This window comes from Podarcis gaigeae, assembly GCF_964106915.1.
Source record: "Podarcis gaigeae genome assembly, chromosome: 2".
NCBI classification, from domain to species: Eukaryota; Metazoa; Chordata; class Lepidosauria; order Squamata; family Lacertidae; genus Podarcis; species Podarcis gaigeae.
The window spans coordinates 61,607,107-61,630,622 of record NC_139679.1 but is presented as its reverse complement, the minus strand read 5'-3'; the positions used below and the strand labels follow the sequence as shown (position 1 = coordinate 61,630,622).

The 23,516-nt window shown below is 38.9% G+C and overlaps 1 protein-coding gene across 14 annotated transcripts in view; it reads left to right on the top strand.

Moving 5' to 3' along the window:
* Window positions 1-23,516, top strand: part of FAM13B (family with sequence similarity 13 member B) — a 55,386-nt gene that overhangs the window by 5,906 nt on the left and 25,964 nt on the right. For 6 of the 14 annotated variants that reach the window (XM_083728389.1, XM_083728397.1, XM_083728386.1 and 3 more), the window contains 6 exons: window positions 9,728-9,894; window positions 10,487-10,676; window positions 12,591-12,803; window positions 14,158-14,332; window positions 15,451-15,592; window positions 16,896-17,059. In XM_083728389.1, the coding sequence (XP_083584515.1) occupies window positions 10,520-10,676; window positions 12,591-12,803; window positions 14,158-14,332; window positions 15,451-15,592; window positions 16,896-17,059 (851 nt within the window). In that variant the 5' untranslated portion in view covers window positions 9,728-9,894; window positions 10,487-10,519. Of the gene's footprint in view, window positions 1-8,080; window positions 8,149-9,727; window positions 9,895-10,486; window positions 10,677-12,590; window positions 12,804-14,157; window positions 14,333-15,450; window positions 15,593-16,895; window positions 17,060-23,516 lie in introns of those variants that run through there. The other 8 variants (XM_083728396.1, XM_083728395.1, XM_083728384.1 and 5 more) reach the window with 3 other exon arrangements.

The window sequence follows — 23,516 nt, the reverse complement described above, 5'->3', positions numbered from 1 at the left end:
TACATACGCTTCAGGTTACATACGCTTCAGGTTACATACGTTTCAGGTTACAGACTCCGCTAACCCAGAAATAGTGCTTCAGATTAAGAATTTTGCTTCAGGATGAGAACAGAAATTGTGCTCCCGTGGCACGGCAGCAACGGGAGGCCCCATTAGCTAAAGTGGTGCTTCAGGTTAAGAACAGTTCAGGTTAAGAATGGACCTCTGGAACGAATTAAGTACTTAACCCGAGGTACCACTGTACTATCTCTTTATTTTCTTTCTTTTAACCAACAAATGAAATCCAAGACATTCATCTGCTTCCTTTTCTGATCTTAAGTAACGTAGCATGAATGTATTCTTTGTCATCTTCACTTTTAGAAGGGATCGTTTTCAGTTATGATCTCCTCTAGTCTGGTTTTTGTGACATTGTTGCATTTGGGTTGCTTGAAATTTCATTTGGCCTTTCATTTCTTTGGAGACTCTACCATTATTAATTTTTTACATGCATGTTGGTTTTATAACTGCTTGGTCCTGTTCCTCTTTCTTCCTAACTTTCTCTTTCTGGTTAGTTCACTCTTTCATTTGAGCTCCCAAGACTGCAAATCCTTATCATATAGTGATAAAGGTAAAGGTACCCCTGCCCATACGGGCCAGTCTTGCCAGACTCTAGGGTTGTGTGCTCATCTCACTCTATAGGCAGACACTTCCGGGTTACGTGGCCAGTGTGACAAGCTGCATCTGGCGAGCCAGCGCAGCACACGGAACGACATTTACCTTCCCGCTGGTAAGCGGTCCCTACTTTATCTACTTGCACCCGGGGGTGCTTTCGAACTGCTAGGTTGGCAGGCGCTGGGACCAAACGTCGGGAGCGCACCCCGCCGCGGGGATTCAAACCGCCGACCATGCGATCGGCAAATCCTAGGCGCTGAGGTTTTACCCACAGTGCCACCCGCGTCCTTATCATATAGTGATAAGTACTAGTAATTAGGAAGAGGAAATGTCTGTCTGTATATCCTGGAGAATTCCTAATTTATCTATATGTTCATTGATAAGAAATCACAGTGGATATGTATTATATAGCACACTACTGAAGTGATATGATGGTAATGCATATGATGTGACTTTAAAGCTTCGTATTTATTGCTACAGCTCTGCAGTAATTTGATGAAGTGATTCTGAGGTATTATGACACACATCTGAATACTTTCAGCATCACCCTTTGGGTAGAGAATAAGAGAAATGCACAGTTCATAATGAGAAAATGCAGCCAATTTGAGGGTTGCTTTTCCCTTCCACTCTTGTACAGTGAAGTCTGTAATGATCTTGAAGCTGGATAGGAAGCTTCTAATGTTTTTGTTGCCTTGTGGAAACAGAAGGGAAGCAGCAATCATGGGCATCTGGTGCAAGAAGAGATATATTTATGAGTGGTGGAGCCTAATAATAATTTAACTTGTAACTCCACTAGAGGTTGGGTCTGACAAATAACCTTAGCTACTGTCATTCACGAACAATTCTACTTAGGGAATATAGGAAGCAGCCTTATACTTAGACCATAGCTCCATCTAGCCTCAGTAGGGTTGGTGTACACCAGGGGTAGTCAACCTTTTTGTACCTAGCACCCACTAATGCATCTTTCTTGATGGTAAAATTTCTTTACCACCCACCAGTGCTCGATGGAAGGAGGATTCAGCTTGTGCCGTAGAACCCCCAACCGCCCATCTAGAATCCTGAAATGCCGACTAGTGGGCGGTAGGGAGCAGGTTGACAACCCCTGGTGTACACTGTAACTGGCTCTCTAGGGTTCTCTTCCACTTCTATTGGGAATTGTACCTTCTAAGTTACAAGGTAGAAAATTGTGGTAGAAAATCTTGTTCTATTTTTATGGGAAGCACGAAAAACTAAGGCTTTTAACAAATTTTTCTCATGCATTTTTTTTTACATATATTCCAGGACTCTGAACAATTTCCCTCCTTTCCAGCTGAATTTCTGTGCTCCCTAGAAATAAGTTCTACTTTGTTGGATTCAACTAAGTTGCTGTGCGTGGGGAACTAGGTTCGCTGTCAGAGTAAGACCCCAGCCCCCACCCTGTGCATGTCCCCTGCGTTCCCTAAATCTGCTTTGGAGGATTGGAGGAACCCCTAGAACAGGTTTAGGGGCTGTGCCGGGTGGGGGAGGTCTCACTGTGAGTGAATCTTGTTCCCTACTCATGTATGCCACTTTGTGATATGTTTGGTGGCATTCTGGGTACTAGTTAAGTGAACCCTGGGCAGAACAGAATCATAGTTCCCAACTGTACTACATGTTGTTGAGTTATTTGTAATAAAGTTGATAAACTTTGGGATTATCCCTATTCTTTGATCTGTTTTTAAATAAGATTGTTTGAAAGCAAAATTAACTCATTTATTGCTTGCTTGTTCATTAGCTAGTGCATAAGTCCTTGGTCTTGTCAGAAATCAAGATCCCAAAATGTACATTCTGTGAAATAAAACCATCTGGAATACTTCAGTGTTAAAATGTTCAGCAATTAATTACAAATTTAAGTAGGAACTTACAAACTCGTTTGCCCAGTTTAGGTTACGCTGTGCTCCTATTTATTTATATGTTGTATTTCACTGAAAAGCCCTTATTTTTTTCCATCAAGCACTCTGCAAAATACTGTTCTGCTTTTTGGTATACAGTGGTATCTCGGGTTACATACGCTTCAGGTTACACACTCCGCAAACCCAGAAATAGTGCTTCATGTTAAGAACTTTGCTTCAGGATAAGAACAGAAATCGGGCTCCAGCAGCACGGCTGCAGCAGGAGGCCCCATTAGCTAAAGTGGTGCTTCAGGTTAAGAACGGACCTCCGGAACGTATTAAGTACTTAACCCGAGGTACCACTGTAATGTAAATTTGAGTGAGAAATTAGGCTTTTAATAGATTTCTGTTTTAACAGTTTACTTGACTTTAGCAGTTTCTTCAGTAATCGGTTGATTACTCCTTTCAATGAATGCGTGTGACTTGAATTCTGAACAAGTGCTTTTACACTTTTCTGGAAGTGCAACAGGCTTACAAAGAATGACAAAGCATTGCAACCTTATTTTTCTGTTACAAAGTGCTTCTACAGAAGTGATGCAGGCATAGGCTGATGCTGCAAGGTTCCATATATGGGACGTGTTGCCTGTAGGGGGAGCTCTTTAATATAAGAAATAGCTTGGCTATTATTTTGAAAACATGATTAAACATTGAGGAATTACTAATGTATGTATATTTAGAAATAAGGCTTTGGAAGGAATGAGAGTTGAAATACTTTGGTTATGATCCTTTAATCTATTCCTTTTGACATACTCCTTAGCCTTTCAAATATAAATACTACACAGTCCACATTTTTAAAACTGTATTGGACTCTGGATAATTAATAAAATGATGATATAAGTAAGGCAGATTAAATATAGAAGGTGTAGATTATTGCTTCTAGGTTTTCACTGTCTTTTCCCAGTTTTGTATACTATCTTCCTCGTGCAGGTAGAACTTCTAAATGTAAGTAGGAAACATGTTTGCTGGCTACAATGATTATCAGTTTGCTTAATTGCTGGCTTCTTTGAATCTTATACTGGCATTTTCATTGACATATATCTGAATTGACTTCCATTAGTTTGGCTGGTCTTAAATGCACTTGCTAAAGAGCACATCTCATTGAACACAGTGTGATCTCTTCCAAGTAAACTTGCATAGAAGTGCGCTGTAAATTTTCCTAGTTAGAATAAGTATACAGATTTTTTGAATACACTCCCCACCCCGAATCATGATGGAATGTGCATTCATGACATGTGATGGTGAAGTTTTATGTGTTGAATTGTGATTATGGAGCCAATGAGAAAGAGCAACTTGAATTAACTTAAAATTTGTTTTTTTTGTAGTGGCGGAACAATGAAAGATCCCTCTAAAAACTAGCACTCTTTAATAATTGTTAAATGTTAAACTATTCTGTTTTCAGGATATAATGTTGCATAGGTTTACTGACTTTATGTTGAAACACTATGCACGTTTTATTAACTTTGTTACTCCTGCAACTGTGTTTGTGCATACAATTAACTGTCACACAGAATTACCTATCACCTATTAGCTGTTATGACTGAGGTACAATGTAGTAACTGGGCATTTTTTTGTTAATATGATAATGTTAGGTTTTGTTTCTAGATGGAATTATTTGCTCTTAATTTGCCCCTAATGACCCAAATATCATGTTTGGGGAAAGATAAATTTAAAAAGTAGATTAATGATTCTTCTAAATTGCCTCAGAAGGATTGTATCCTGAAAGGTAGAATATAAATAACTGAAATAACTTTTGTTTGTCCAAGTCTGCTTGTACTACGTTGAAGGGACTACTATGTGCTTGCAGGAGCCCTAAATTCCACGTTTGTTTTGGTGACTGTGTGCCATAACTCTCCTGCGACAGTGATCAGGAGCAGAGCAATATTTTCCATGCAGTGGGAAAAAGAATATCCACATTACTTAGTTGGTAGATAGCTCAATATATTCCTTGTGAAGGCTCCATAGTTATGCCTTGTCCCTTTTCCTATGCATGTTTTGAAGCTCAAGCCATCCCAATTAAGGAGGGAGGGAGGGAGCCCTACAAAGGAACATAGAAAGCTTCCTTATGCCAGGTCAGCCCATATAGTTCAATATTGACTACACCAGGGGTTGGGAAACCACTCCCCAGTTGACCTGCCAGGCAATTTTGGTCAAGCTATGCCCACTTGACCTACACATGGCAATTTAAGCAGGACCTTACAAATTCCTGTGCCTTACAATTTGTGACACTGTGCTACTATTTATTGCCCACTTGCCCTGCAACTGACTTCATATATGACACCAGGTATAGGACAGATAAAATTAGTTGATTCTAAGGCTTCTAAGCAAAGTGCATGACTCTCTGCAAGCACTTATGATAAGGTGATAGTTGTGGTTTGGAGAGAGCCCTGTACAACTGTCAATCAGCTAAGACCAACTGCAACTGCCAAGAGAGTTGGAGGAAGCACTTTGAATCCAAACCACTTTCTCTGCAGAGGGGGAAATGTTCTGTTTATATGAGCATTCTGCCCTCTGCAGAAGCATCAAATGAGCTCTTTGTATCCACCGGTTAGCTGATCAGAAGTTACAGCAAGCTTCTCTAAAGGTGCATTCCCAATGCCAGTCAGATGATTGGCACTGAAAGCTTTTCTTCAAAGAAAGTTGCTTTAATTGCTGATCAGCTGATTAATTATAATGGCCTCTTTTGAACTTTGACAGTTGTCAGTCACTAGCTATAATTATGACATCATGTAATTGGTGGGTGTTTTTGCTCACCTGTCAAGGTTGGACCATGGGGGTATCTGTGGCAAAATTAAGAATCTGATCTGCTTGTAAAGCCCAGTTTTGGATTTAGTGTAAACTCATAGTTTACACTGTAAGTCACTGTAAGTGGCTCCCCAGTGCTTCAGACAGGGGTCTTCTCCAGCCCTACCTGGAGAAGCTGAGGCTTGAATTTTCTGCACACAAAGCAGATGCTCTACCACTAGACTATGGCATTTCCCTCATTGTGTCTTGACATGTTCACTTAATGGCCAGCTACCCACCAGACCAAAATGTTAGTTTGGTAAATAGTAGAAGGTTTGAGGTAGGTGAGAGAAGTAGGGTTAGAGGAGGAATAGCATAGCTGATTAATGTGTGATTGTCAGCTTTTGGGTGAACAGATTTTCCAATACTTAGTTTTGCCCCTCTGAACTATTGATTCTAACAGATGGTACTTTGTTAAGCTGCGCTTGCAACATACACACTCATTCTGCTTGAAGGTCTGATACCTGTGTCAGGAAGCATGTTCTACATGTGTGTACCCCCCAACTGTTTTGAAGATTTCAGCGTAGTTATTTGGTTTGAGATAATTCAGCTAGTGCCACTTGAAAATGAGCCAATTGCTATTTGCATAGCCCAGCCCTTTTACTCCTAAAAGGCCACATGAAGAAAAGTCTGTTGCACTATTCAAACATCTTACAAAAGTTTTAGCATCTCTAAAACTGCATGTATACCCCTCTGAGGGCCAATAACATGTCTGATAAAAATACTGATGAAATTGTTAGTTTATAGAGATCCTTTGTCCTGCATTATACCAAATCTGATTGTTAACAGGAATTCGAATTATATATCAAATCTGATTGTTAACGTGGATCTAAACTCAACTCGCAGTAGATAGGGGTGTGTCCATGGATAGGAGTTCAGTGACTGGAAATGAGGTGGGAATGAGAGAAACAATTTTTGCTGATTTCTCTAGATGCAGTGCCCCTGAAAATCTCCTCTAGTGAGTTAGAAGTCCCTTTGGAACAGCATGGCAGGTGGTCTGCAAGTGAGAGTGGGATTAGGTGAAAATTGCCTTCTGTATGTAAGAACATCCAGTTTGTGGAGCAGAAACCTCTGATCGATCTGCCTTGCTTTTGCAAATGGGAGAATCCTTGTGTTTGCAGAACCACAGGTCTGAATCCAATACATCATATGGTCTGTTATATTTTTTTGTTATACAGAATTATTTAGAGCATAGTTATAGAACTATGTGAAAATGTTCTTTGAGGGACGGGATTTGAGTTGGAATTCATATCACAGCAATAGTAGTTTTTTATACTCCTGTTTGATTTACCAAAATGCTGATGGAGATTAATTCCCCCTGATAATGGGGGTAATTTATGGTACAATCTTATACATGTCTACTCAGAAGTGAGTCTCATTGAGTTCAGTATGGTATAGGATTGCAGTCTATTTACCTTGTTCTATATAAGTCAGTGGGACACGGGTGTCGCTGTGGGTTAAACCACAGAGCCTAGGACTTGCTGATCAGAAGTGGTTCGAATCCCTGTGACAGGGTGAGCTCCCATTGCTCGGTCCCTGCTCCTGCCAACCTAGCAATTCGAAAGCATGTCAAAGTGCAAGTAGATAAATAGGTACCACTCCAGTGGGAAGGTAAACGGCGTTTCCATGTGCTGCTCTGGTTTGGCAGAAGCGGCTTAGTCATGCTGGCCACATGACCTGGAAGCTGTAAGCCGGCTCCCTCAGCCAATAAAACAAGATGAGCGCTGCAACCCCAGAGTCAGTCACGACTGGACCTGATGGTCAGGGATCCCTTTACCCTTTACCTTTATATAAGTCAGTAGGGATAATTAAAAAATATTAGAGCAAGTTAAGTGAGTTCCATCATGGACAGCTGGAGCAGGTGGGAACTGCCTCCTCACAAGTACTAGAGATCTTGCTGTCTGTATCAGAGAACATGTTCTCCATTCCACAACTGTTTCCAAGATTACAGCTAATTTATTTTTTCCCTTACGTAACTTTAGCAGGAACCATTGTGGTATAATGGGCACAGTTTTGCTCTTTGATATGTTTTCAACCCTGAGTGGCCTTGGGCAAATCATTATCTCTTAAGTAACCTCAGTCCACCTCAGGGTGGGTAGTCATTGCCCTTATCTCCTAGCAGGTCCTTCCGTTACAAGAAGGATATATGGTTCCACTTTGGATTCATTTTTGGCTTATATTAGACTCAAAGAAGAAACTCAGTGGCTTTTTAAAAAGGATTTTGTATATATGATAACTGTACATTTTTTAATGTAAGACATATAAAAGTCTAGTAATTCTAGGAACCTTGATAATCTAAGAAATGGTTTCATGCTTGTAAATGTTACTATCAGATTAAAGATAGTTGTTAGTAACAAACATTGTACTTAAAACTTTGTAACTACATTATCTGTAGGCTATTAAGTAGGTCTCATGACCAGTGTCATTTAATTGTAAATCCCCATGAAAAAGGTGACGTTAAAGTAGCTTTCCATTTGACTCATTTCTAGTCATATCATAGGAATATTGGTCCGTCCTACTCAGTGTTGTTTACACCAACTGGCAAAGGTTCACCATGGTTTAAAACGGGACATTCCCAGCCTTAACTGGAAATGCCAGGGATTGATCTTGGCACCTTCTACATGCAATGAAGATGCTCTTCCACTGAACTATGGCCCTTCCCCATTTGTCTTGATGACACACAGCTCAGCTACATTGAAATTGTATTTCTGTAGCACTCTCTACATAGGGCTGCTTTTGAAGAATCTCTCTAAGCCTCAGGTGGTCCTAAATACTCCAGCTAGGTTGCTTATGGGAATACATATGTGTGAGTATATTGTGTCTGCTTTAGAATATTTCGAAGCACAATTTGAGGTTCTGGTTATTATCTATGAAGCCCTAAATGGCATGGTGTTTATAGATGTATGTATATTGATGTCTGTGGTTTTTCTGTGGCCTAATTGTGGAGTGAACTTGCATGGGAGGTTTGTGTGGCTTCTTCTTTTGACTTTGCACCATTTTGCCAATACTGTTTTATTTGAGCAAGATTAATATTAACAGGTTTTTATGCTGACTCCAATTTTAAAAAATAATTAAAAAAATATTCATGGATGCATTTCTGATTTTATCTTGTGGTTTAATTTGACTTGTTTTTTCTGAAAATCTTAGCTGCTTTTAATGTAGATTAAGTTGGAGTTTAAAATAACATAAGGGTTTAACATGTAGGGTTTTAAATAATTATAGCATTTAAAATGTATATTTTGTTTTACAATAGTTGCATACTTCCTATAGTTGAAATTTAAACAAAATTTAAGACATCATTTTTAAAGATTATTTTTAACCATCTTCATGAGGACAGTTTCCATAGATGGGTTATTTATGGATTTGATATCCCAATTTGTTAACTAAATGTATTAAGAACAAACTACAGTTGCATGAACTTGAAATACTAGAACTGGAGTTAGTTCTAATACAGACTTTCAGTTTCCTCCTTGCATGCTCAAAGGACAGGAGAGTATGCGAGCCTCAGGCTTGTGCAAGTTTGTCCATCGCTAAACCATGGTTTAGTACTGCATTTGAAACAGGTCATTGTCTGCATGAGTACAAGAACTTATGCATTTGTTACAATGCCACAGCAGCAGCATGTCTACATTATTTACCTTGGAGTGAAATTGGGGTGGACTGAATGGAAATTTTGTGAGAATTGTGCTTGCAGATCAGTCTGTCTGGAGGTTTGATCAGACTATTAAATCACCTAATTTCTGATAGTCAAACACATAATATGATCTAGTATTCACATTTTTTAAACTTTGTTCCGAGGCATTTAAAAATAAAATATTGAAGCAACCTGTATGCTCTCTAGGAGGGTGTCTTGGGGCCATTGGATGTAGCTGAATTGTTACTCTGTCAGCGGTGAGGAAGGCCTGTTGTGTGATCCCTGTTTGGTGGAAAGCACTTGTGCTCTGTCGGGGGTGGGGAGACTGGACCTGTCAGACACAGACTGTGATCCACAGAACCTCAGCCTCCCTTGTTCCTCTGATACACCCTAAAAATATCCGAATCCTGAAGGTGGTGTAGTTAAGTCTTTCAATTGTTTATGTATGAAATTGTTATAATTGTTTTTGTTGGTATTTTTATTTTTAAATTGCTTCAAATTATATCTCAGGAGGTGATTCAAGATGGAATGAAATAATTAAATTTGTGGTCAATGGGAGGGGAGAAAGAAATTACGGAATGAGACACCTGCTCTCCACCTTTTGCCCTTGTTGCATCGAGTGACGCAGGCTATGGGAAATGGCGGTAGCTCCGCCATGGACTCTTCTTCTCCCCCTGCCCCAGTCTCTATACATTGCTCTTTAAATAATCACAAAATTTAGAGTACTTAAATGCTTCTTTTTGTTTTCCAGATTAACAGCTGAGGTACTGATCGAGTTCTGCTCTTCTTCAATGAGGAACTACAGGCTGATCTTCTGCCATAACCTCAAGCAGCCATAAATGACAAAAGAATGCTTGGTCAGTAAGGGTAGCTGGCGTAGAAAATATTTTGTAAACGTAGGTGTGTAAGTGCTCTGAGGTAGGTTTTCACAACTTTCTTTTTCTTTTAAGAAATTATTAGAACCATAGTTTAAAGTTGGGTTTATTTTGGCCAAGCCAAATTTTCTGCAATCTCTTCAGCTGCTCTTGCTTAGGAGTAATATGCATTTCTAATGCCTGGTGTAAACTAGTCTGGTAGTAACCAATGGATACAGTACAGTACAATTGGCACATAATTAAGTTGACAAAAAGTTGATCCATTGAAGTGACACTTTTTTAAATAAAAAAAATGTCATTTCTATTGTATTTCAGCATCTTGGGGCTTTTAGCAGGCTCACTACATGTGATTAAATCTGCTTATTATTTGCAATAATTCTAGCAGCTATTGTTGCCAGTTTTATATATCTTTGTTTTGCAGGAACTAAAATCATTGTGTGGTTATTCTGTTTCAGTTTTATTACATTCTGGGCTTAGAGTAAATCTTTTTTTTTTTTTTTAAGGAAGATAGTTTGTGTGGGATTCATAGCTGGGGTTCTAGTTTCTGATTAAAGTTTATTCATTAACTGATGTATTTTTATGTGTGAATCAGTATTTAATGTTGGAGTTCAATGCAAGGCAACTGTATTTTACAGAAAGACAGCTTTGATATTGGGCTGCATAAAGATATGAGGAAGAGCTCCTCCCCTTCTTTGAGTAACTGCAACTCTGTTCTCACTAACAAAATATTTGGAATTCCACTCGATGAACTCCAGCAGGAAGGACAGCCAGGCAGTGAAGTTCCATTCATAGTCCGCCATGTTGTGGACTATATTGAGGAACATGGTATGTATCATCATGCTGTGCCTTAACTACAGACTTAAAGTCTGGAACTATCAATATTTTTCATTTGTAAACTTGCTTTGAGTTTATGAACTTAGATTTCCATCATTATACTTTATGAAAGTGAACGGTATCATACCCTGTCCTGCAGCCTTGTTTGATCCATTTAAAAACACATTTTCACTGACATCAAAGTGCATCTTGAGGTGGTGGCTGGTGCCATCTCTTTTTATCAGTTTTTGTTTGGAGGGACTCTAGGAACCTATGAAGCTTCCTCATATAGGATTGGTCCATCTAGCCCAGGGGATCCCAATTGGTGTTTCTCAGATCCCAGGGAGTCCAGGTAACCCACCCAAAAGTAGGGGGGGCATTGCTTGGCTTTTGAAAAACAGGGAGTCTACAGTACTTAGCTAATTTGGAATTGCTGATCTAGCCCAATATTGCCTGCACTGACAGGTAGTGGTTGTCCAGGGTTTCAGATAGGAAAAAATTTCCTAGCCCTTCCTAGAGCTGCCAGGGATTGAACCAAGTATCTTTTGTATGTGAAGCATGTACTGCACCACTGAGCTACAGCCCTTCCCCCCATTCATAGGTCACACAAGAAATGAGGTAATAATAAAGCACTGCAAATATAATTATAGACGCTAAACTAGTTTTCCCAAGTGGTATCTGAAAACTGGCCAATCCATAGGAAGCTGCTCACATCTGTAAATAAGACTTGAAGTACAGTCAGCAGAGTGAAGACAGACATTGTTCTTCCCGCTTTGTTTCTCTAAACCATCCTGTTACATATTTCCTGTCAGTTCTATGCAAATGCTTATCTACCTGGGAGATATGACCCACTTGACTAATTATCTGTCATTCCCTCCAAAGGGAGGGATAGAGTCTTTGACAGCTGAGCTGCTCTTGCAGCTTGTGTCCCTCCTGCCATCAGGGTCTAGACTGGGTCCCCCATACTACCAGGAAGCAGACCATCCCCCTTACTTGTGAGTAGACCAGAATGACTATATTGTAGTGAAAGGCTGGGATTAGTCAGTTTTAGAGCCAAAGTGCTCTGATTTATTTTGTATTCTGTTTTGACGTTCTTCCTGCCTTTTCCTACCTTTTATTTCCAATAATGTTTGCCACCTTCAGGATTCTAGATTCCCCATGTGTCTAAACACTTGGAATTTATGCTACTGAAAGTTTATGCTTTCATTGAATTTATGCTACTGAAAGTTTAGGATCAGAGTCCTAAGAGACAACATGTTTTTCATCTGTGGGAAAGACTTTGGGAGAATGAGCTGCCTTTACACTCTGAGGGAACTGCCTGTAAAATACAAGGTGCATCGGTCTCAGAGTTCCTGGGCCTTAGGAAGATGAGGGTGTCTGACAGGGAAATGAGCAAGCTGCTTTGATCTCCAGAGTAAGATAACACAGCTCAAAGTTAGCTCTGCTTGACCCATCAGGTTGTGAACAGGTCAGATCAAGGAATGCAGGGTGCACTGGCTCAGAGCCTCTGTAAAAGTAATTGCTTTGGCACAGCCCAGATCTCCCACATCTGGGCTGCAAGAGTGAATGGGTGAATGGTGATGTCAACTACCAGATAGTAAGACCCAACTGGCAGCACCACAGTTGTGCAGCTGTTGAGCTAGGAAAGGGCTTGAAAGGCTCCCCTGAGCAATTCCCCTTTCACTGCACCATATGTGGAACTTCATGATATTATAAAAGTGATTAATCAATTAATATGGGGGTTATAGCTGTATCAGATATCATACATCAATAGTGTAATTGAGTGGGGAGCATTACAGTAAGTTTTATTTTTAAAAAAGAAAAATATTTTCTGTCTTTCACACAGGATCACACTTAATGCTGTAAGATATGCACCTTTTGAAATAAGCAGTTGTACTGAATTTTGTATTTTCATTCTAACTTAAGGAGGTCTAGAGCAAGAAGGACTTTTTCAAGTCAATGGAAATGCAGAAACAGTGGAGTGGCTTCGGCAAAGATACGACAATGGAGAAGATGTGGATCTGGTTAAAGAAGCGGATGTACCTTCAGCTATTAGTCTTCTTAGATTTTTTCTTCAAGCACTTCCAGAACCAGTTATTCCTAGCACTCTACATATGCATTTGATACAACTTTCTCAAGGTATTGGAATTCTTTTAAGGACTGAATAGCTTCAAGAAATAATCATATCAAAACTTTAGGGTGGCTGTGGGTTTCTTCTGTATGAAACCCCACATTTATATGAAGATAATTGGGAAATTTGATCTGGTTTGGATGAACGTAGAAGCTACATGTGGTCAGGGAGCAGAACCAGATTACCAGCATGCATTTGTTCCGCCTCTGGCTTACCAGTTAATCAATGTGCAAACAGAACATTTGCTGTAGCATGACGTATAATCCATCATCCATAACTCGTGAGTCATGTAGTTGATTTCTGGGCTTTATGTAGGTTAACAGCCATGTAGTTTGGTTCTGTGTGTGTTGATTTTAAATTCACTCAGTACACAAAAATGTCATGGCAGGCCTGGAGGCAAGATGGAGATGTTCAGCGAGTATGATTGGTACATCCCTCCCCTTGGTGCATAGCTTCTGTGTTCATTCAAACTGGATCGTTGACATTTACAAAAATCCACCAAATTTATTAGATAAAATTAAAGAAATGTTTAAGACATTAAGAAAAAGACTAGATATCCAGGTTTGTCATTCTAGATTCTATTTTGCCCAGGACCTAGAGTGGTTATTGGAACACTCCATCAGAACTACAGTTCAGCAAACGCAGTTCATTCATAATGCTAACCTAAACTATGACTTACCACAAATGCACAAATGAACTATCTGGGCTCCCAGAGAGATGTTTGTGACTGCTTTGCTGCTCCTCTGGTCCTGCTGTTACGATCTAAGCCATGGTTTGTCTTAGTGTTATCCCTGAACCCATGTTTGTGGTTTATTCTCCCCCTGCCCTGATAAATCACAAGCAGTAAGCCATAGAGCAAACCTTGACTACAGTTTGCGGCTTATCTGGATTGAGCTTGGTGTTGGACGTAGTGCTAAGCCAAACCATGGCTTGGCATACAGCATGAGGTGGTCTTGAGAAGCAGAAAATCCTCGTTGATCTGTTCAAGAACCTGCTCATTTGCACTATGCCATAGGTTTGTCTTACTGTGAACTGTGTCAAAGAATAATGCTGGAATTTCACAAGGAATAGGTGGCTAGCAGTGCAGGAATGCCTAGGGGCTTACAAAAATATCAAATTGATTGGGAAAGGAAAAAGTACAAAACGAGGGGAAATGTGCTCTTAATATGAAACTTGTAAGTGCTGAATACTGCTCAAGTTTTGAACCTTTTAAAAAAACAAAAACCGGAGCATTTCCAATGAATCAAGTGGAACTTTTTATCACATTGGTTACACATTTGTACTACTGAATTTAAATTTGTCTTGTTAAATGTTGAAAGTCATATTAGCATTTATTAACAATACTTCTGTCACATTTTACAGATTTTAATGAAGATGAATTTGGAAGAAAGTTGAGGTTTCTCTTGCAGCAGCTTCCGCCTCTTAATTACAGTTTGTTAAAGTTTCTGTGTAGATTTTTAGCTAATGTAGCAACGCATCATGAAGAGATTTGGTCTGCAAGTTCTCTAGCTGCAGTTTTTGGTCCTGATATCTTTCAGTAAGTTAGATAATGTGAACATGTTGGCTACTTTCAATGTGACTTTGCAGTAAACATGCATTTTTGTTCTAACTTTAGCTGCTATCACTCTTCAATAAGTTGTTTTCCTTGAATGCAGTAATTTTTTTTTATTCCTTGCTGTTGTAACAACATAAAATACCATTGAAAATGATTAAACCAAAGTTGAATGTTTCCAATATCTTCCTGAATTCTAGTATTTAAAATAAAAAGTTTATCCTAATTTAACAGCTGTTTGCTTGATCTTTAGTCCATTTAATATTTATAGTATTAATCCTGCCTGCATGTGTTGTGAAGTGGATAATTATATAAAGCTATAAGAAGCTGATTTTTCTCCTGTACAATCAAATCAAATTAAATTCCCAAAAACTTAATTTTATTTGTGGTTGCTATCCCAAGATTATGATGTTTGCTTCCACTTATTGGACCTACCACCATTTGTGCTTCTATGCGTAGTTCCTCATGTTGCATTGCATGCATATTTAAAACATATTTACTCAGTGTGCCACAGCAACTGTGATGCGACCCTCTAGTGAGCATGACATGTGGCCAGCCTTCCAACTTTGAAGCTGAAGAGTTGGGCAGGTATTATTTAAGCACTGCCAGCTCCAAAGTTGGGAGGAAGGTAGGGATTGTGCGGCAGCTGTGTGTCAAAGGCATTAAAGGCTCTGTCAAACAGGAGCTGTTAAACCATCAGACAGTGTTGCCCAAAAGCTTCCCTGCCCAGCATTTTCCTTGAGGAGGGCTAACATGGTGCTGGATGTGGGTGTCTTTAGGCAGCGGCGCCCAACAGTGCAGACTCCGCCTGGCCTTTCCTATGGGTTGGGCTTATTTTTGTTTTTATTTTTATTGTTTTGTGTTTTTATATTGTGACTTTATCTTGTGAACTGCCCTGAGACCTGTGGGTAGAGGGCAGTATACAAAATTAATTAAACAATTAAGTGGCCAGCAATGAAGGATGTACAATTTCAGTATGTGCACAGACAGTTCCTTTATATCCTTGAGGATCTCCACCCCAAAGCCCCTTGTAGAAACATATTAATAACCTTTGAGGAATTAGTTTCAGAAATCATAAATTTAGTTTTGGCCTTTCTTGTCAGCATTTACACAGATGTGGAGGATCTGAAGGAGCAAGAACTTGTTAGCAGAATAATGGCGGGACTGTTAGAGAATTATGATGAACTCTTTGAAAATGAAGAGGAAGATTTTTCATCTAATGATTTAAGTTCAGTAACCGAGCAGGTAAGAATTGTGTACAGCTTCATTTTAATAAAAGACTTTGCTATTAAAAAAGCCTAGAGAAACTTCATAATAGATTATAGGTAAGAGTCTGCTTACACTGATTTGGTTTACCAGTTAGCAGTTTATATGAGGTTGCAGCCAAAACCCTCCCCTCCCCCAGATCCTCTGACATTTGTAGAGAACTTGGAAGAAATGGTTGGTTGGCTGCTGCTTGGTAAAGAGTCCTATTTCTAATCTTCTCCAGACTGTGACACAAATTAAAGCTCTGGGGCGGGGATATGTGTTCTGCTAGGTATTGTATTCACTAGAGTCGCTTGACCCTGTGAAGCAAATTTTTGGTGCCCTTCAGATATTGTTGGACTCCCATCAGCTCCAGCTAGCATAGCTGATGGTTAGGTATGCCTAGGGCAGTAGTACAAAATCTGGAGGGCACCATGTTGACTACCTCTGTTGTGTATTGTTAAGGAATTGTAATCATGTTTATTATGGCTTAGACTTGAGAAAACAAAGTTATTTCTTTGGGAAAGTTAAAATACTAGTGCAGTGATCTAGATTCTAAAGACGGGGTATTCAGAGCTAAAACTACGCTTGTGCTTTGATGTTAGGGCCTCTTCTTAGAACTTCTACAGCATGTTCATCAATGTAAACTCCACCTATTTGCAGTTTTTTCTTGCCCTTTATTCTTGCCCATGCACCCTGGAGAATGGAGTTGAACAAACAAAATTATTTGGACTGGAGTTATTTTGTAATAAATGAGGAATTAAATTTGTCTCCCACAGTGATGTGGCAACAAGTAAATCTTACGTGAGTTTTTATATAGGGTTGCTTTAGCGTGCCAAGCAAAGCACTGCTCGGTTGTCTGCACAAGTGTAGTTTTGGCTCTGAAACCACTTTTCATTAAATCACTGGCATTGCCAGTTAAAAATGGGGTAGGTAGAAAGACTACAGCCTAAGAACATGACTATTCAATGGGTTACATGTCCCAGTGGCCTTAATCCCATAATGGGGAGTTAGTGCTTTTTCTCGCTGTACAATAGTTTAAAATTGAATCTCTTAGCTGATTGAAACTACCTCATATCTGGGTTTTGACAGTAGGTGATATGGCTATAGTGGAAAATGTTTGTTTAGAAAATATATCTAGTGGCTGGCCTTGTTTTCTATGTTGGTGCTGAGATCTGAATCACAAAATGCCTGCTAAAAAGCTTAAGCAACTTTATTTTTAGAGCACACTTGTCACACTTTTGGAATTTAATAATCTGTCTTTCTAAGAAATCATGGTCTCACTTGGTGTGTGTTTTTAAAGATAAATGATCTGTTGGATGAAGAAGATATAAAGCTTGAACAGTCTGAAGAGCTGCCAGAAGAAGAAGAAGAAAACATGGAGGACCCAGAATACAGGCAGGAGATGGAGCCCCAAGAAATGATGGAGAGTATCTTGGAGTCATGTAGCGTTTCAGCATCAACAAGGTATGAAGGTTCCTAGTATGGACACCATCCCTAGATTATGTGCTGCTTCCTGACTACTTTAATATAGCTGCTTATGTTTCACGTTTTGTTGTGCTTTTGATTCAATCAGTACCGAAGAATTCATCAATCCCAGTTCATTTAGCCATTCTATATTATATTGATTTAAGTTAGGAGTAGACATGTGCCTAGGCCTCCCTCCTGTCTGTATTATATTCTATATATTTTTAAAAACTATTTGAGTGGAAATGGATATTATCTATTCTGAAAGAAAAAAAATATTATAATGAACATGGATTTTACTGACTGAGTAAACACAAGTACAAGATGTAGAAACTCCATCTGAATGAAAATAGAATTTTGTGAAGTTTCAATTTGCATGTAGTGGGGCTTCATGGTAAAAGAGAAGTTTTTTTGTTTTATTTTAAGGAAATAAAATACTGGAAATAATGCATAAATTTAAGATGAGGTCAAAATAATGCCAAACCTACTGGATTTCATCATATGATTGTTATGTAGTATCCCACACAACTAATCCTCTCTAGCTTTATACCATTTCCATAATACTTGCTTTCCCCTCCCCCATCTTCCTCCTGTATTGTTACAACCCATATTCCTGTTTCATATGTAGTCCTTGCTTCTTTTCCAATATTGGAGCCATTGTATGGGCCTTGTGTCCTTACAAAATCAAGCAGTTGCTGCAGTGGCAAGTGTGTATTGAGTGTCTAGCCTGCAGGGGGTGGGGCCTGCTTCCTCCAGAGAGTAACTATGTCACAAACCTTTTTCAGACAATTTTCTGAACACAAGGTTTTTACAGCTGTGTAATGACTAAAAAAAATATTAAAATTAAAATGGACAAATTCAGGTTTAAAAATCACTTCAAACTGTTTTTCAATAGAGGCTTGTGGGCCAAGTTTGGCTTGCACATACATATATTTAAGCCAGGAAAGCTATGGTAACAGCAGGAGTGTTGTCTCGAACCAAGTCAGGTAATCTGAGCAAAGAGGGAGCATACAAAACTGGGACCTAGTCCTGATGCCAGTTGTAGTCTGGTCATTACTTTTTGTAGCGCATTGCTGTAGCAGTTTTTTTAGTGATGATGTCAGTAAGGTATGATAAAAACCTGCAAAACTGCAGAACTATCCACTTTCTATAATAATTATGCTGTAACTGATTTCAGAATAAGCATTCCATTGTGAAGTTGAAGGAGGAGGCTTTTTCTGGTCTTTATTTTGACATTTGTATTGCTGCTTTTGGCTGTGGCTCATGGTCTCCCTTTCTCTGAAAGCTTAGTTTTCCAGCCTGAATAATTTTGCGTAATGTAAAAATTATGATTGAGTTAGATAATCACTTTTTCGTTGATACTGTTAAATGCTTTAACAAAAGGAGAATCTGAATTCTTGTGTTCCAGAAGAATTCTGTATACCTTAATATTATATAAATCCTGCATGGACAGCATTTCCTATACCTAAATAATTCTGAACAGGTGCTCATCCTCCTCTAAAACAGCTGGAGTATTTGTTGTGATAAACATGTTTCATAGCCCACTGCTGCTTACTTTTAAGAACTTTTCTCCTGTTAACTACTTAAACTAGCTCTCTTGCAATTTGAGCATATTGTTAGTTCTCCCATTATTCTTTGCAGCTATATCATCAAGGACTCTTTAATAAACATAGTGGAGAAAAGCTGAAATTAGGATAACTGCACTCAGGGTTCTTCTTTTTATCTATTGGTTCTTATATATATATCCTATATCATATTATTTCCTCTGAATATTCTCTAGTTTCTTTTCAATGTGTCGATCATACTGAGGAAGTGGGTGCTAATCTGGTCAAAAGTCCTTATGATCCACCATCTTGCACCAAGAAGTAATAGAAGGAAAAGCATACTAGAGCTAAAATGTTGATTGGGCAGCTTATTGTCAGTAGTGACCTCATGTTGCAGTCTATTTCTATGTAGACTGCAGGGCTTAGTGCAGCACTCCAATAGTGCCATCTTACAGGCAGCTATTGAGATCAAGCAAGCAGAATGGATAGTCAACAGAGATTGCCATACTGTATAGTTTTTCAAATGAAGTGTTTTTACATGAAATGCTCATTTGGAATAGCAAAAATAATCAGAATGGCTTACAAAGTTCTACTGCACAGGTAAATCAACTTAAAATGATAGTTTGATAAGACTGACTTAACTTTTTAGAAGCTAAACACAAATATTTTTGAAGGCATACACTGCACTATAAAACAATTTGCATGTAATAATAAGCTATATAAAGTAAGCTTGTGAATATTTTCTTAATTGCTTACTTTTGTTACTAAAAATGATAGTGCTTAAGAAAATCCAAAGTGCTTTGCCCTTAAAATGTTTATGCTGGTATTTTGCTGCGTCATTCTTCATCAGCAGTCAACCCAAATGATGCTGCTGTTTGAAATACAAATGTTTGGAGGGGCACTGATAGGATGCATAATACATTTATGTGCTGCGTAGCATCTTATCAAATCCTGCTAAACTGATTAGAGGGACTTTGAACTAGTAATAGGATTCCTTAGTCTTTGAAATAGTGCTGTTTCAATACACTTGTTTTTCTGAGAATCTTCACTGCATTGCATAAGTAGAGGTGTTGGGGGGTGAGAGAGAAGAAAATGTAATAGGAAGAGGAAAATTGTAGAATATTTTGGTTCTGATGTTGATTAGTCTAGCAGCATGCCTATTATGATTTGATGTTTCAGAACCCAAATTTGAATTCCTACAAATAAGGATTGTTCTTCACTATGATTCCCTTTTTGTTTTCTCTGTGCTTCTTGGAATTTTTGGCTTAAATGAAAGTTGTAGTATATATGGCATTTGAAATATGCTATATAGTAATCTACTTAATAAATGGCATACTGTTTAATGTTGGCTGGAGCATATTTTTAATTGTTTTTCATTTATAATTTCTTACTTTTAATTTCCCTCACATTTTGCCATCAGGAATTACTGTCCTGTAGCTCATCAGTTCCTAATACCATTGGTGGTAACTAAGCATACAGTGTAATCAGCTGAGAGAAAAAAATGGCATTAAATTAAAGCATTTTGTGGTTAAGGGTTTGTTCATATTAAATGTACAAAAAATGAAATGTTGTATTAGCTACTCTAAATGTAGCAGTTCTGAAATAAACAGCTGGTTAGCAAAAGCAGAATAGGTTAGCTTAGTAACAAGATAAGTAGTATAAAGTAGTATTGTGATGTGAAACAAAAACACTGAGTTTGATGGCTTTAGTCACAATAACAATAACTTGTACAAACTCCAGGAAATAGAATGCAAATAATTTACTTTAAAAATAGTTTATTTTTTAAAGCAAATATCAAGCTCAGGATCAACTATTTTCTCCCTCTTCTTGACCCACCCCCACCCCAAATATGGAGAAATTGTAAGTATCTTACCATGTGTAAGAAGTACTTTATAAATTGGGAAGAAGGAACAGCCACTGATATTTCCAGCCACTTTGTTGGGAATGGAGTAGAAAATGATCCATATTATTTGTTCCAATATAAATGCTGCAAAGAGCTGATGAGGTAGTTGCTGTTAAGTTACTGACTTGATAATGCTTTCATATAGTAATCCCTGGGTGAGCCCCATTGTGCATTGTCATATGCTTAGGGCTGACCACAGCTTTCCCCAAAAGAACTGTATACTTTCCTGCTAAGACTTTAAGCCTCCCTTTGCCACCCATCTCAAACTCTCGAAGGTAATCGCCAATTCTTTTTGTCCTATCAGCTTTCTAAAGACTCCAGCTTGGGGAGATTGGAAGAGAACATTCAGAATTGCTGCCTTTCCCTTTTGAAAATCTGGTTTCTAGTGGCTTAGAGAGAGCAGTACACTGAGGTTTCAGCCTTCTCCCCTTTTATTAAAAGTTTAAATATTTATTTAACTTTCACCTTTTTCTGGTTGAAAACAACAAATGTTGTGAAAGTGTGGGTTTTGGTGCATAATATAGGTAAAGGGACCCCTGATTGTTAGGTCCAGTCGCGGACGACTCTGGGGTTGTGGCACTCATCTCGCTTTACAGGCCGAGGGAGCCAGCGTTTGTCTGCAGACAGTTTCCGGGTCATGTGGCCAGCATGACAAAGCCGCTTCTGGCGAACCAGAGCAGCACACGGAAATGCTGTTTGCCTTCCCGTTGGAGCTGTACCTATTTATCTACTTGCACTTTGACGTGCTTTCAAACTGCTATGATGGCAGGAGCAGGGACCAAGCAATGGGAGCTCACCCCGTTGCAGGGATTCGAACCACCAACCTTCCGATCAGCAAGCCCTAGGCTCAGTGGTTTAACCCACAGCGCCACTCGCGTCCATCTAGTGCATAATATACATACTTTTAATTTCCCATTCTAATAATTTTTTATTACAAAAGTGAAGGACTTTTGCCATCTTAACTATTTCGGTATGTGTCAGCATTTCAGATTTTGGTTTTCAAGTTCAGTGATGCTTTCTGCCCACAAAGTTTGGAAAAGCTATATATGTGTGTTACCCCCCCCCCCCCTTATATATCCTATATTCAGGATTCAGGATAAAACCAGATTTTTTACATTCTGGATCCATCCTTTATAGAACCCATAATGTCCCAAAGAGTTGCATTTTTAAGAGTATTAATATCTTTGTTAACAGCATATTTTCCACCTTCCTTTTCATTTCAGTTATAATGCTTCTTAAGTTGCAGCTATTCCACAAACTAAGGCAGCAGTTTTTTGTATACCTACATGAAAGTAAACTCTATTCAATTCAGTGGGACTGACTTCTGCATAAGAAAACATTCATAGGATTTATAGTTAGGAGGTGCAGGGAGAGATGGAACCTAAGCTATAAACATTTATGTATTACACTCCTGAATTTTACTAATTATCTCATTTATTAAAGACAACAGCTAAGACATGCTCTTCAAGTCCTCTGGTAACATACCCCCTCCACCAATTGTCGAGGGCTCTATCCAGCATAATTGTCCCATGTCCAAGCTCCCTCTGGACTTAAATCGTAAATATGGCAAAATGCCATTTTTTAAGATTCTGCCTCCTGTCACTGCTAGGTAGCACAACCTAACAAGTGTGACCTGCGACAAAATATTGCACCATAGAGTGCCCTTCACCCATGCCATGCCCCCCACTTCCGACAGCAATCAATTACCATTCCATTCTCACTAGATTTTCATTCTTGTTGGGCTGTTTTTGATACCCCCCTCTTTAGTTCTTTTTTAAAGATCTTTTATTTTTCTGCACGTCTTTGGGGTTGCCCTGAGCCTACCTCCCTCTCATGTGGATGATACTGTTGTGGTTACATAAGAACGCACTATCAGAATACGAATTCATTCTTTTTATAGTCAATGAAGACAATAAGTGTGGATAACACACTGACTCCTCTTTTTTATTATTAAAAAAATTAATTTTAAAAGAGAGGTTATACAAAATTCTGCAAAATAGTGTTATCAAACAGGATCTGATGACACTATGCATAGACCACATACAATTACAGATCACTGTCAAACAAAACGAGCCTTAAAATGAAACCAAAGTAAAACCACAGGTAGGTGAATGTGTGGAAGGTAGTGACTTGAACTATTTATTATAGCATGGACACAATGGTTAAACATGAGACAGGGTTACAAAACATGGACCCTATTATGCCAAGGGAATTCAAGTGACCCAACATTGGAATGCTTTATCAGCTTTACAGTATTTGTTTTTAAGCTGGGGGTGGGGTCCTTGGTCACTGAACCTTCTGACAAGTAGCAGCTCACCTTCTTTGAGAGACATCAGATGATGCCTTATTGCAGGCATCTCCCAACTTGGCCCTCCAGCTGTTTTGGGACTACAACTCCCATCACCCCTAGCTAACATGATCAGTGGTCAGGGATGATGGGAGTTGTAGTCCCAAAACAGCTGGAGGGCCAACTTTGGGGATGCCTGCCTTATTGCAATCTCTGCTTTTTATCAGTCTACTTAAAAATGAAGAACAAACAAAACTCTACATTCTTAAGCCTCTTAATTTTTATGAGAGAACCCCTTAAGGAACATCAAATCATAGGTCAGCTCTCTGTCTATAGATTTGTTCTGTGAGGTTTTGATAGCTTTTGTCTACCTATGTTAAATTCATGAAGATCCATGAGGATCTGTATCTTCAGTAAACGTTTTTGTGGTGCTGGCAAGCTCTGGACCTGTAGACCCTGTGTAAAATCAGACAAATTCAGAAGGGATGCATTTTAATTCTGACCTTTACCCAAACCCTATGGCAAAGTGTGCACTTTCTTTCTGGCTGGGAGAGGGAGGCAGACAAGCAGCCAGAGGGGGTGGTGACCTTAGTGCACTCCAAATGTGACCATGGGCCCAAAAAGGTTGGTGACACCTGATTTATTTTTTTTAAAGATAGAATATGTACAATTCTGAAAAATGCCATTAGGTTTAATCCAGAACCCCTGTTTGATGTTGAAATG